The 12,907-nt window shown below is 47.8% G+C and overlaps 1 protein-coding gene across 3 annotated transcripts in view; it reads left to right on the top strand.

The window, feature by feature from the left end:
- RAB6A (RAB6A, member RAS oncogene family) overlaps positions 1–12,907 on the top strand; it is a 52,354-nt gene that overhangs the window by 34,473 nt on the left and 4,974 nt on the right. Inside the window, exons 3-7 of one of the 3 annotated variants that reach the window (XM_072327023.1) lie at positions 1,890–1,943; positions 3,148–3,264; positions 3,321–3,426; positions 5,394–5,505; positions 6,124–6,217. In XM_072327023.1, coding sequence (XP_072183124.1) covers positions 1,890–1,943; positions 3,148–3,264; positions 3,321–3,426; positions 5,394–5,505; positions 6,124–6,217 — 483 coding nt within the window. The remainder of the gene's footprint in view (positions 1–1,889; positions 1,944–3,147; positions 3,265–3,320; positions 3,427–5,393; positions 5,506–6,123; positions 6,218–12,907) is intronic. The other 2 variants (XM_072327022.1, XM_072327021.1) reach the window with 2 other exon arrangements.

Here is a 12,907-nt window from a genome sequence, read left to right on the forward strand (position 1 = left end):
TCGTGAACAAACTTGTTTGTGAACAAACCGAGGAGCTGCAGCACTGTGTCAGACCCAAACACCTGGAATAAAACAGTCTGTTCCACCAGCAGTGATTCCTCTCCATAGATAGGCTGGGAGAGGTTTCCCTTGTTCTGTGGCACTGAGTGTGATGCATCATGAAGGAGCAACGTTGGCAAACGGGAAGACTCTGTATGTGATGCAAGTGGAAAATTACAAGCCACGCTTCCCTTCAGCTTCAGCCCCTTGGAGGAAGAGCAGGGAGGATGGCATTGAGTTCTGTATGGCTGAGCTGGGAAGATTCCCTGTGCTTTTCTCCTCCTTTTTGTCAGAACTGTGACAAGTTGGCTGTTTTTAGCTTCCTTATTTTAGTTAAAGTCTGGGATACAGAGTGCCTGAATTCCCCCCCCTCGCCATCTGCTGCTGCTTCTTCTCTGTATCCTTGTGGTGGGGTCAGGGCAGTACAGGTGGACAGACACACTTGGCTGTAAGTTAGGATGTGTAACTCTTATAAACGTTTTCATTGCCAAGATCTAAAATAAGTTTTGTGCTTGGCCTTTGAGCTGCACCTCTCATGTTGTGAGCACGAGGAGATTGAAGCTCCAAGACTCCTACAAGAGGAGCTGAGCAGGTCTCAGGCTGTGTAGCTGATAAGCTGAGAGCTCAGAGGAGCTGAGAGCTTGTCATCCAGAATGGGATCCTGAGCATATCCGGGGTAAGACCTCAGGGCTTCTGTAGCTTTTCTTCTGCAGAGGTGAATCAAATAGACACAAGAGGAAGCAGGAGCATCTTTGGGGCAATCTTCAGAGAGTTACAGAGAAGGTGAAGGCAGGAGAGAAGCACGTTGTCACATCAGGCTTTGATGGCTTCTCATCCCCACCTATGTCAGTAGCATTTCCCTCAGTGGGCAATGTCACAGTCCATGACGAGAGGTTGGGACCCCACCAGCCTTTATCATTCGTGTATGGATCTCTGGTTCTTTCAAAGTGCTCTCCTGATCCATCACAGTGATCTCCTGATCCATCACAGTGATCTCCTGATCCATCACAGTGCTCTCCTGATCCATCACAGTGATCTCCTGATCTAACCTTGCTTTCTGGTGGGTAATGTGTAGCTGGAAATTCAGACCTGTTTTTTTTCCCTTTATTTTCAGCTGGTTTCCATATATTACTCTCAGGCAGGCTGCCTCTATTCTCTGTTCTTACCACCTAAAATATCTGGCAGAATGCGAGGCATTAATTATTAGTGAGGGCATAATGGAAGTCTATCATAATGATCCACATTGTGAGAACAGACTCTCCAGTAGAAATACCCGCTTCAGCATGGGGGAAAAGCAGGCAAGAAGCAGCACACCTTTGCCCCATTATCTTTCCCTTTCTCCTTTAAATCCACTTACTTGGCTCATCATGAAGGCTCTGTTGAGGGTGCAGCTGCTCGAGGTGCTGTGCTGAGCTTTAGCATTAGTTGAACCCCAGTGATTGCTGGGGTGTTATCGTGCCTGTGCTGTTGTGCTGCCGCAGAAGTGAAGCTGTCCACCTTAGCCTTAAGGTAAAAGGCTCAAAGTAAAGACCCACGATTCTGCTGATGGATGCTAACGTAGGTTGTGGCCTTCTGTGCACAGAAGTCCTTGCTGATACCTGTAGGTTATCAATGAGCATAAACTGAGATGAAGGTTAACGACTTTCTAAGCTTTTAAGATACTGTGCTGGTTATGGGATCTAGCCAGGGAACGTCTCATTGAATTGCTTGTCCTGGTAAAAGAAAACCCAGTGTATTTTTTTCTTGCAGATCTGCTGCAGTTGTGGCAGCGATGTTAACCCTGTTGGCCGCTGCTGTTGTTCGTGTGTTTTATTTGAAATGGTCTTTATTCTGTCTTTCTTTTCTTGCAGGCAACAATTGGCATTGACTTCTTATCGAAAACCATGTATTTGGAGGATCGAACAGTGAGTAAGATTTTTGTTCTCTCTGTACAGTAGGAACGAGGATCCAGCACCTGCTGTGATGGTTCACAGTTCTGAGATCACTTGGAAGCACAGCAAGAGCCCTCATCTCCTGACTGCTTCCAGCCTGACAAGTGCTGTGGGCAGAGCTCCCTTCCCTGCCTGCTGAAGTGGGAAATCACCATTTGGTTCCCGAGGGCCGTTTTGTGAGTGGCAGAAGGTTCCATGTTGGCATCCTCGTTGGAGGAAACTCAGAGGGATAGTTTGAGAGAGGGGGTGCGTAAGGTGGGGAGGTTGGGGGAGGGAGCCACAGTGAAACCATTCTGGTTTTGAGGGATAAAATCCAGGTTGCCAAATGTTGCCAGTTCTGAGCTAGCTCCCTATAACCTACCAGGCAGCTCAGTGTTACCTCCAGCAGGAACCCACACGTGGTGCTGGTTGCTGAGCTTGGTGCAGCTCTGGTTCCTGAAATGAAATCATTGCTCTCTGGAAGCGAGCCTGTGGTTTAAAATTAGTTCACATCCCTTGTTAAGAAATTCGGCCTCTGAGCTGTTTGCAGGAGCAGGTTGTTCAGTGCTGCATAACCATGGTGTTGTATAAACCCACAGCAAATGTGATTGCATTAAAAGCGCTCGAGTGATGAGATATTGTTTCCATAGCAAAACTGGCCCTTGCACATCTTTCCATACGTGTTGTTTTCGGTACATCCTGCCTTTCCTTTCAGAGCCTTGATGGTAAGAGACATTAAACCTCATCTATGTGCATGGTACTTCAACGTGTAAGCACCGATGCAGTGATAACCAGCGTTTTATCCTTCCTGAAACCTTCACACCAGTAGCTTTTCCAGTGCTTTGACAGCAGCTGGTGCTTTTCCCCTTAGCAATAGGGCATTCTTCCACCAGCTGAACACTCCTATTTCTCCCCTTCTGGAAGGAAAGCATTTTTGCAAGGAAAAAGCCAGCAGGAAGGGCTGAGATAGGCACATATTACACCAGCTCGGCTACCGCAGGCGCTTGCCATAAAGGAGAGGACAATTCACTGCTGCTCCCGGTCCCCAGTCACCTCCTGCATGACTTTTCTCTTTAGCTTTTTTCCAGAAGTGACAATTCTTTCCTCTTTTTGTTTTTTGTTTTTTATTATTTTTTTTTTATTATTATTTTTTATTTTTAGTGGCAGTTTGGCTTCTTTAATTTTCTCCCACCCACAGATCAGGTTGCAGCTGTGGGATACTGCGGGTCAGGAACGTTTCCGTAGCCTCATTCCCAGTTACATCCGTGACTCTGCTGCTGCTGTAGTAGTTTACGATATCACAAGTAGGTATATTGCACCGGGTTTGACCTTTTTTCTTACGTTTCTTGCTTGTTTGACTGATTTTGTTAGGTACGGTTGCAATTATGGGACACAGCAGGTCAAGAACGGTTCAGGAGCTTGATTCCTAGCTACATTCGTGACTCCACTGTTGCAGTTGTTGTTTATGATATCACAAGTGAGTGGGGGGAATTCTGCATTTCTAATACTCTGCCCCTTTCATCCTTTAGCCTAGCTTTGCATGTCCTATCACAATCACGTGCTTGTTCTTCATTCTGGCATGGAAAAAATCGTTTTCTTTTATCCCGGTCCAGTTTTAAGCTGGCCACCCGATCACTGCTATTGCAATGTATCGACCAATCGACTCCCATCATTTTGTAACCCTTCCCTATCACGTTTCCTGAAGTCTTGAGTCCTGGCTGGTCTTGTTGCACTTTGCCTTCCTCCATCTGCTTTTTTGGTCTCAGCGTCACCGATAACTTCTGGTCTCCGAATGCCTGAATCATGTTCATAGATAGCTGAACCCTCATATTAGGCATTGCACTGATAGCTGTAGCCTGCTTCACTCCATTTGCCCTCCCACCACCACCAAGGTTTGGGCACGGGCTGGGGGGAACTGCCTTAACATCCCATTTTCATTTCAATCGGTCACTTTCACATTGTGCAATATATGCAACTTAACCACTACGCCCTTCTCCTTTTAACGATCGCTCTTTCATTTCCTACTAAGGTATGTACGTTTTTGTGAACTAAAATGTTAGTGCTTTTTTTTCACCTCTTCTCCTCCTGTCCCTCCCCCCCCCGTTTCAGAGATCCCGAACTCACAGCATTCCCTGTTTGCCAAGAGCAGAATTTTGCTTTGGAAGAACGAAACCTTCAGCCATTCTCAGTCGTAGGGTTGAACTGACTGAGAGCCGTGGCCTGAATCGATACCAGTTCTAAAGAGCCGGTCCTTTGCTTGAGTAAATACTAGGAGATTACAGCAGGAATAAGGAATTTACCTGTGAAATCTTTAATTGTTATCAATAGCACTTTTCATTTGAGCTCAAATTACAGGTTAGCTGCGAACCTCCAATTATTCTTTTACCGACCTGGCAAATTCAATATCACTGAACAGCAGAGAGACAAATTAAGACGCTGGCAAGTGATCAAGCCTTGTCTGTCTGGCACACGATATATTACTATGCAGTAGGAGCCATTAAAAAAAAATCAATGGCTGTGGAGAACTGCAGCAGGGCCCCATTTGCTCAGCACAGAAAATGACTGAGGCAACTCCTCATTGGTAAAGGCAGAGCTCCGGGGCAGCTTCTGTGCACCTCCTTTCTCCTTATGGGATGCAGCTTCTCATCCACGTGCTCATTAGGTCACGGTGGCCTCCTAAGTTCTTTATATTTTAAGGGTGTCACGTTAAGAAAAAACAGCTGTGGATGCATGAAATCTGTATGTCTTGTTCCATGCAGATGGTGAGGAAACTGCTGGGGAACCCTTCAGCAATGAAGGAATTGCTGGTATTTACGTAGCCCTGGTCTTTCCAAGGGAAAATCCTAAACCCTAGCAAGTGAAAGGTGCTTAAGCTGTGCAAAACCACAGAGCTCAAAGTACTTCTGAGCAGTGCAGGAGCTGTGGGGCCTTCCTGCAGTAGATGAGCAGTGTGGGATGATGGGCAGCGTCACCACGATCCCCATTCTTCACACTGATTCAACCAAACCAAACGGGGGCTGGTCTATAAAAGAGCCATCAGTCTTCTGACGTGGGACCCTGCCCAAACCAAGTTCTGTATCACAGTGTCACTGCATGATTAGGTTGGAAGGGACCTCAAGGATCACAAAGCTCCAACCCCCCCGCCACAAGCAGGGCCACCAACCTCCACATTGAATACCAGCCCAGGCTGCCCAGAAGCTGCCACTTCTGTATGTAGAGGCAAATTCCAATGCAGGGAGTGAAGTACCAGCCCAGGTGAAGTTAGTGCTGTAGCTTTCATGCATTTCAGTGTGGGGCACTTTGGGGTTTTGCTTGCTGGTTCTTCATCGCCCTGTTAGTCCGATTCCAGAAGTAAGAAGCTTGTATTTGAGACCTCCAGCCTGTGTTACCGGTGATGTGTGACCAACCTCTGCGGTGATAATCCTCTCCACTGTTCTCTGTTAGATGTCAACTCGTTCCAGCAAACAACAAAATGGATCGACGACGTCAGAACGGAACGGGGCAGCGATGTCATCATTATGCTGGTGGGAAATAAAACAGATCTAGCAGATAAGAGGTACGGAGGAACAGCTCAACTTTACGTGCTTTTCTTGGGCTGATGCTCTTCTCCAAGACAGCTGTTTTAAAAGGAACATTCCTATTTCCTTCTAAAGTGCTGGAGGTGACTGTGCTAGGAGAGGTCTTGGAATTGTTCTGGCTCTCACAGGGGTGGAACATGAGATGCTTCATGGTTTTAACCTGGAAGCTCTTGACCCAAAGTCCTCTCCAGTTTCAGCTGTAGCAGACTGCTTAGTGAGTGGGAGACCCAGATGGGGGTAAACAGCAGAAGCCTTTTGGTGTGAGGTGGTTACATGCAGTCTGCGAGTTGATGGCTGTTACTGGGTATTAAAATCTTTCAGTTGCTATTTCTTGAAGCATAAAAGCCTGGCTTCCTGGACAGGGACTTGAAGGTGTCTCAATGGCCCACTTGGCTGCTTTGCTTTGGAGCCAGCTGTGCTGTTGTGGTTTTGGTGCTGTACAGCTGTGCTCAATCTGTGGCAGCTGTGTGAAGGGAAAACCATTAAATGCTTTGAGTCTGTAATGTAGGAGTCATCTCTTTGGGTTAAAGACAATAGTGTTAATTTTCAACTCGTCCATCTGTTTTTCTTCTCTAATTCTGTATTATCTTCCCCAGGCAAGTGTCCATTGAGGAAGGAGAAAGAAAAGCCAAAGAGCTGAATGTAATGTTCATTGAAACTAGTGCAAAAGCAGGATACAATGTAAAACAGGTGAGTAATGCCTCAGCTGCACCCAGCCCTTAGACTGCTTCTGGTGGTGCACCTTTGTGATAGTAAGTTCTGCTCTTAGGGATCAGGAAGTCTTTGTGTAGGGTGCCAGAAGGATGTTGGTAGTCCGTATGCATAAACTAAGTACTGGGGTTGTAGGCTGAGGTTTGGAAACATCCCTGACCTTGCAACAAAAGACTTGGAATGTTTCTCCTCTTAGAAAAGGGGAATGATGATTTTGGACCTACAGATCTTCCTTTATGCCTTCCCAGAGTTCTGATGATCCAGATGGGGTGTTTAGGTTGAAGGGGCTAAAGGCATCAGTCAGAATGTTGGGGATGAAGATCCCGACGAGCGCTTCTGAGCAGTGAACAGATGTGGGCAAAGCCAATCAAGGAGGAATGTGGTTAGGTAAAATGCTTCTGGATGGTGAGATAGCATGAGCTGCTTTCTCTGCTTTGTTGGAAGGTACTGGAAGTGCAAACAGATGTTCACAGATAGCTCAAGCTATTAGTTTTTGTTAGGTAATGAGTTGCCTTTCAATTGGGGAAAGCAGGGAAATGTCTTTTCGAGCTGATGCAACTGCTATAAAATTAGATCTGATGCTGTGAGCTGGGCTGCAGCTCTTTATATTCTGACCTGCTAGGTGATGTTTTATTACTCGTGTTAATGGAGATAAACCATGTGGCAAACAATGAGCTGCTGAAAGCAGTAAATGCTACAGAACTGACCTGAAGTGTGCATGAAAGAAAATTTATCTGGGCTTGTTATGTAAGCAAAACTGCTTTGTATGAGCTCCTGGATCGACAGCCAAAGCTGCACATCCACACTGACTCTGTGTATAATGGGATACTGAGTTTCCAGTGATCTCAGGGTGTTCCATACAAAGTTGTGACCACTGAAGGGGTGGCCAGCAGGGAGAGGGAGGTGATTGTCCCCCTCTGCTCAGCTCTTGTGAGGCCCCATCTGCAGTGCTGCATCCAGGCCTGGGGCCTCCAGCACAGGAAGGACATGGAGCTGTTGGAGCAGGACCAGAGGAGGCCACTAAGATGCTCAGAGGGCTGGAGCAGCTCTGCTATGAGGAAAGGCTGAGGGAACTGGGCTGGTTTAGCTTGGAGAAGAGAAGGCTGCGGGGAGACCTCATTGTGGGCATCCAGTACTTGAAGGGAGTGAATAAACAGGAGGGGGAACGGCTGTTTGTGAGGGTGGGCAGTGATAGGACAAGGGGGAATGGCTTTAAAGTGAGACAGGGCAGGTTTAGGTTGGATCTGAGGAGGAAGTTTTTCATGCAGAGGGTGGTGACGCACTGGAACAGGTTGCCCAAGGAGGCTGTGGATGCCCCATCCCTGCAGGCATTCAAGGCCAGGCTGGATGTGGCTCTGGGCAGCCTGGGCTGCTGGTTGGTGACCCTGCACACAGCAGGGGGTTGGAGCTGGGTGAGCACTGTGGGCCTTTGCAACCCAGGACCTTCTGTCATTCCATGAAGAGTGTTACAGCAGGACGTCTTTAGTACTGCAGGATGGAGAGGACCTTCATTCTTGGGTTCCTCTGTAGAGCAATCACTTGCACACGTGTGTGCATGCACATATTTGTGAAAATAGGTGTATTAGACTTCTAGAATGGTTTTGATGGAAGAGAGCTTGTTTTATATGCTTAGCTACACCAATAGTGCGTGTACAGAGCTTTGTAAGGAGGTGCTAAGTACAGGATTATAAGTAATGACAAGTAACTCCGCATGCACCATATAGACAGGACTGTTGGGTCCGTTGTTGAAGCATCCCTTGAACTTGTATATTAGTAGCAAAATTCCTATGCAATGGAATGATTAGACTTGTTATCTCGGTGCTGCATTTCTGTGCATTAACAAACAGAAAAGCAGAAAAACGTTCAGTTCCCGTGTCCACCAATTATCATTCTGCAAGCAGAGGCTGCCTTGTAATTAAGGCTTGGATTTGGTGCTGGAATCCTGAATATTGTACACAGATTAGGGGGTGTGCACTGGAGAGCAGCTGCCTCTCTGGGAGGAATGATGATGATGTAGCTGTGCTCCTTCTTCTCTTGGCTGACGCATATCCAGATGTCTGTGTCCAAACCTGGAGGGCAGCTCAGGGCTGTGTGGGCCGGGTAGTGCAGGGTGAGCTGCTGATCTGAGGTGTAAGAAGGAAGATCACAGCATCACAGAACCACCAAGGCTGGATAAGACTTCCAAGACGATCTGGTCCATAACTCCATAATGAGTTTCTCATAACGTTCAACCTGAACCTCCCCTGGAGCAACTGGAGGCCGTTCCCTCTCATCTTCTCTCTAGTTACACAGGAGCAGAGGCTGATCTCCAGTTCATCACCTTCAGGTAGTCATAGAGAAGCAGTAAGATCTCCCCTGAGCCTCTTCTTCTCCACACTGAACAATCCCAGCTCCCTCATCTGCTCCCCATTAGATTTGTGTTGTAGACCCCTCACAACTCTGTTCCCTTCTCTGGACACGCTCTGGGACCTCTATGCCTTTCTGGCAGTGAGGGGCCCAGCACCGAGCTCAGCACTGTGCTGTGGCCTCACCAGGACTGAGTGCAGAGGGATGATCACTTCCTTGCTCCTGCTGGCTGCACTGTTTCTGGTGCAAGCCAGGATGCCATTGGCCTTCTTGGTCTTGACTTGTGTTCAGCTGAGCATCAACCAACACCCCCAGGTCCATTTCCTCTGTACAGTCTTCCAGCCACTCTGCCTCACACCTGTAGCATTGCCTGGGGATGTTGTGACCGAAGTGCAGCACTTGGCCTCATTGAACTTCATCCCATTGGCCTCAGCTCAGTGATCAGCCTGTCCAGATTCCTCTGTAGGGCCTTCCTACCCCCATGAAGATCCACACTTCCCTCCATCACGGTGCCATCTGCAAACATAGTGAGGGTGCAGTCAGTGCCCCCATCCAGGTCATCTGTGGGCAGCCTAGTTTGGTGGTTGGCGACCCTGCACATAGCAGGGAGTTGAAACAAGATGATCAATGGGGTCCTTTTCAACCCAGGCCATTCTATGATCAATTAACATATTGAGCAGGGCAGATCTTGCATGGTATGCCTGTAGCCCACCCAGGCACGAGATATCATTGCATAATACAGTGTGCTTCGTAAAGCTGCTGCAGCCATCATGGATGGTGGCTGCATTTAATGCACGGAGAAGGAACAAGCTTTGCCTTCATGTGTTTTTATGCTGAAGCCATTCAGGGTTTGTACTAATGAGACTGTCAGAGCAGAAAGCTGTTGCTGAAGCAGTAGCCTCGCTTGCACGTTCCCCTGGGAAAGCTCTTCTTTGTATAATGGAGGTCTAGACAAATGATGCCTCTAATTTTAATCGCCACGTTACACGCTGGAAGAATACTGTAAGAAGAAAGGTATGGTAATTCAGCTCTGAGCTAAAGAGTCGTGGTGGGTAACCTGCACTGAATTGAAGATCTGGTGTTCAGAGACACAATTCCTGTTCTTCAATCACACCAACAAATAATATCATCCATCCAGGCTGGATGTGGCTCCGAGCAGCCTGGGCTGCTGGTTGGTGACCCTGCACATAGCAGGGAGTTGGAGCTGGATGAGCACTGTGGGCCTTTGCAACCCAGGTCATTCTATGGATACCCCCAAAATCTTGGGGCTGTTACATGTCACTGCATCCTCGTCCCATTCATTATTTTCTTTGTGGCTTCTCTGTTAAACAGTACAACATTGTCTCGTGAGCAAATTATTTCCCAATGAAACTGGAGAGCTTATGGATGCAACTGCAGAATGGGTGCCCTTCCCGCAACCTCTATAAGGGCTGTCGTTAATGAGCTGAGTGCAAGTGTGACCTTCCCATAGCATTACAGTGCCTTGCCATAATATATTCTGTTTCTGAACGATGGTTACTGCCCAAATTAATTTTCATACGGGGCTTTTAATTTAAATCAAATTAGATGGAGTCTACACTTAGCTGTAACAAAGCACGTTCGTGTGACACTGAGCATCACCTCGTGCCAGATAGCAAATATTCATGTAAAGGTGAAGCTGGTGATGGAGTGTGATTGGAGCACACACTGAGCTACAGGTTAGGACTGAGCATTGATCATGCAGCTTTCACACTCCCTGTGGCTGAGACGTGTACATTAGGGAACAGGAATTGCTTTCTCCTTCCACTGGAAGCTCTCCTGTAAGTATTGACACATCTCGGGTTGTCAGTGCTTTGCATGGCAGCCCATAAACCCCAGCAAAACGCTGTTGTTTCCCAGTGCTCTCTCTTCCCAGCACATCTGTCTTGTGGATCTAAGCCCCATGCCTGGGTTCACAGTTACAGGTGGTGCAGGAGGAGGCTGGAAGGTATATAATACCAGACCAAAGAATAGTGGCTAAGACAGTTCTTTTTTCACCTCCTTGGCTGCAGCTCTTGTTTGCAACCCCCCAGTGGGAGACCAGGGAACTTCTGACCTTGGGCGCAGCTTTTCACTTCTTGCTCATCCTTTTCTGCTGGATGGCAGCATTGATAAGAGCAAAGAGCTCTGTCCTCCAGCTCCGTGCTCACTGTAGCAAGCCCACAAAGCCAGGGAGCCTATGAGTCACATGCCACTGTTTCTTTGCTGGCAGAAGATACTGGCATTGAAAAACACATTGTTTGAAGCACAGTGTGACCCTCATAGGCTACACTGGGCTCAGGCTGCCCAGGGCCCCATCCAAGCTGGCCTTGGATCCCTCCAGGGATGGACTTGGTATCCACAGCCTCTCTGGGCAGCTGTTCCAGCTTTCCTGTACTGCTAGGCCTCTTAACATACAGCCAGTTCACCACAGGCCTCTATACATATTGCTCCTTCTGGCTGTGGGGAGGGGGTGCTGAAGGCAAAAGGAGCAGATGATGTACAGAGTGAAAAGCAATGATAGCGTTGTCCTAGCATTAAATTGATGCATTACAGGGAAAAACAAATAGGCTTTTGGATCTGAGGTTCAGCTAAGAGTGATTGCCAGCAGAGCAGTAAGGCTGAGGAGAGAAGTAGATAGCTTGCTTCAGTTAACACAGAGACTCCCTCCCCAATTCACTGTATTTGTCAGCCCTGAATGAGCTTTAAAGGACTTTCAGATTCATGCTCTCTCTCTCAGCAGTTTATAGCTCAGGGAACCTTGTTTGCTTGCAGACTTCGTGCCCAGAAATATGTCAGGGTTCATTCTACTGCCTTGTGCAGACAGAGGGGATGGGGAGCCCCTAAGATGTCCTTCCAGCAAACCTGCTGTCCGAGAGCTGTGGGCTGAGCACTTGGCAGTCAGGCTTTCTCATAGCAGTTGCTGAAGGAGCCCCATGAGGAGCCCTCCTTTCCCAGAGCTGTCTGCAGCAGCAGCTTGGCTCCCTGTCCCGTCCTTTGACTCATGTCTGTCTGATGGGCAGGAAGCGCTCTTGGAGTCGAACTGCTTTCCTTGGGGAATAAGAATGAAGGAAACAACAATACTTGCTTTGCATTGAGGGGCAGGTTTCTTGCCTGGCTTTCCCATGTGGGCAGCGATCCTCCTGGCCCTTCCATGTCACTGCAGAGTGTTACGGTGCCAACTACTCCGTTGTGACTCTGATCTTGTAGGGCTTTCCTGCCTGGCGCTGTTTGTATCATAGAATGGTCTGGGTTGAAAAGAACCACAGTGCTCATCCAGCTCCAACCCCCTGCTATGTGCAGGGTCACCAAACAAGCAGCCCAGGCTGCTCAGAGTCACATCCCTGCTTGGGAAATGAGTTGAAACTAATAATGAGGGATAAGGGTTCGTCCCGCTTCGTCAGCAGAGTTGGATGCTGAAAGCTAAACTTGGTGTGATTTCATTTTTCGGATGGTTGCATTTCACTCCATCCATCCTTGGAAAAAAAGGCCAGAGTGCTCACCCAGACGTGTGTGTGTGTGTGTATGTGTTTGTACACACACGCACAAATACACATCCATGTGAATACATGTGCACATAGGCCTATATGTGTGTCCCTGTGATGTCTCACAGTGAGTTAAGTGCTGGCTGAGCTCCTGGAGGCACCGGGAAGCAATGAGGTCTCCAAATAGAAGCGAGCTTTCTAAAGTTGTGCTAATTGGATTTGTTCACATATGCTGCGGCTGATAAGCAGAAGGTTAATAAGAAAGTTGATTTTCCTAGTTGCCACATTTCTCTTTTTTAGTCAAATAATTGAAGGGGGGAGATACAGCTAAAAGCATCACATTTATTCCTGGTTTTAATATAGAGCAAGGATGGCTGTATTTTAAACATTGAGCCCTTCTGTCAGCAGCTTGGTTTAAAAGCAGTAATTCCAGTTGGTTCCCATCATCTGACTTATTTTTAAGACCCCCCCTTCCCCCCCCCCCCATCCTTCACCCTATTTACTGCATCCCTGATTGGCAGCGTTTGCTGATAAGTGTTGTAAAAGAGGGGAAAGGAAATAGCAAGGAATGAAAGCTTTTTGTTTCCTGCATTGCTGTTTCCAACTCAGATCTCCAAGCGTGCAGTATCAGCCAAGGAGTCTGTGGGATGGCACAATTCCTTCCAGCAGGGCAGAGATGTTGTGTGAGCATCCTCAGTCAGGCGCAGCCTGCTCCAAACTTGCACATCTATCCTTAAAACCACGGGAGGGGATTTTTCACCCTGAGGGTGGTGACGCACTGGAACAGGTTGCCCAAGGAGGCTGTGGATGCCCCATCCCTGCAGGCATTCAAGGCCAGGCT

Source organism: Excalfactoria chinensis, chromosome 1 (assembly GCF_039878825.1).
Source record: "Excalfactoria chinensis isolate bCotChi1 chromosome 1, bCotChi1.hap2, whole genome shotgun sequence".
NCBI lineage: Eukaryota > Metazoa > Chordata > Aves > Galliformes > Phasianidae > Excalfactoria > Excalfactoria chinensis.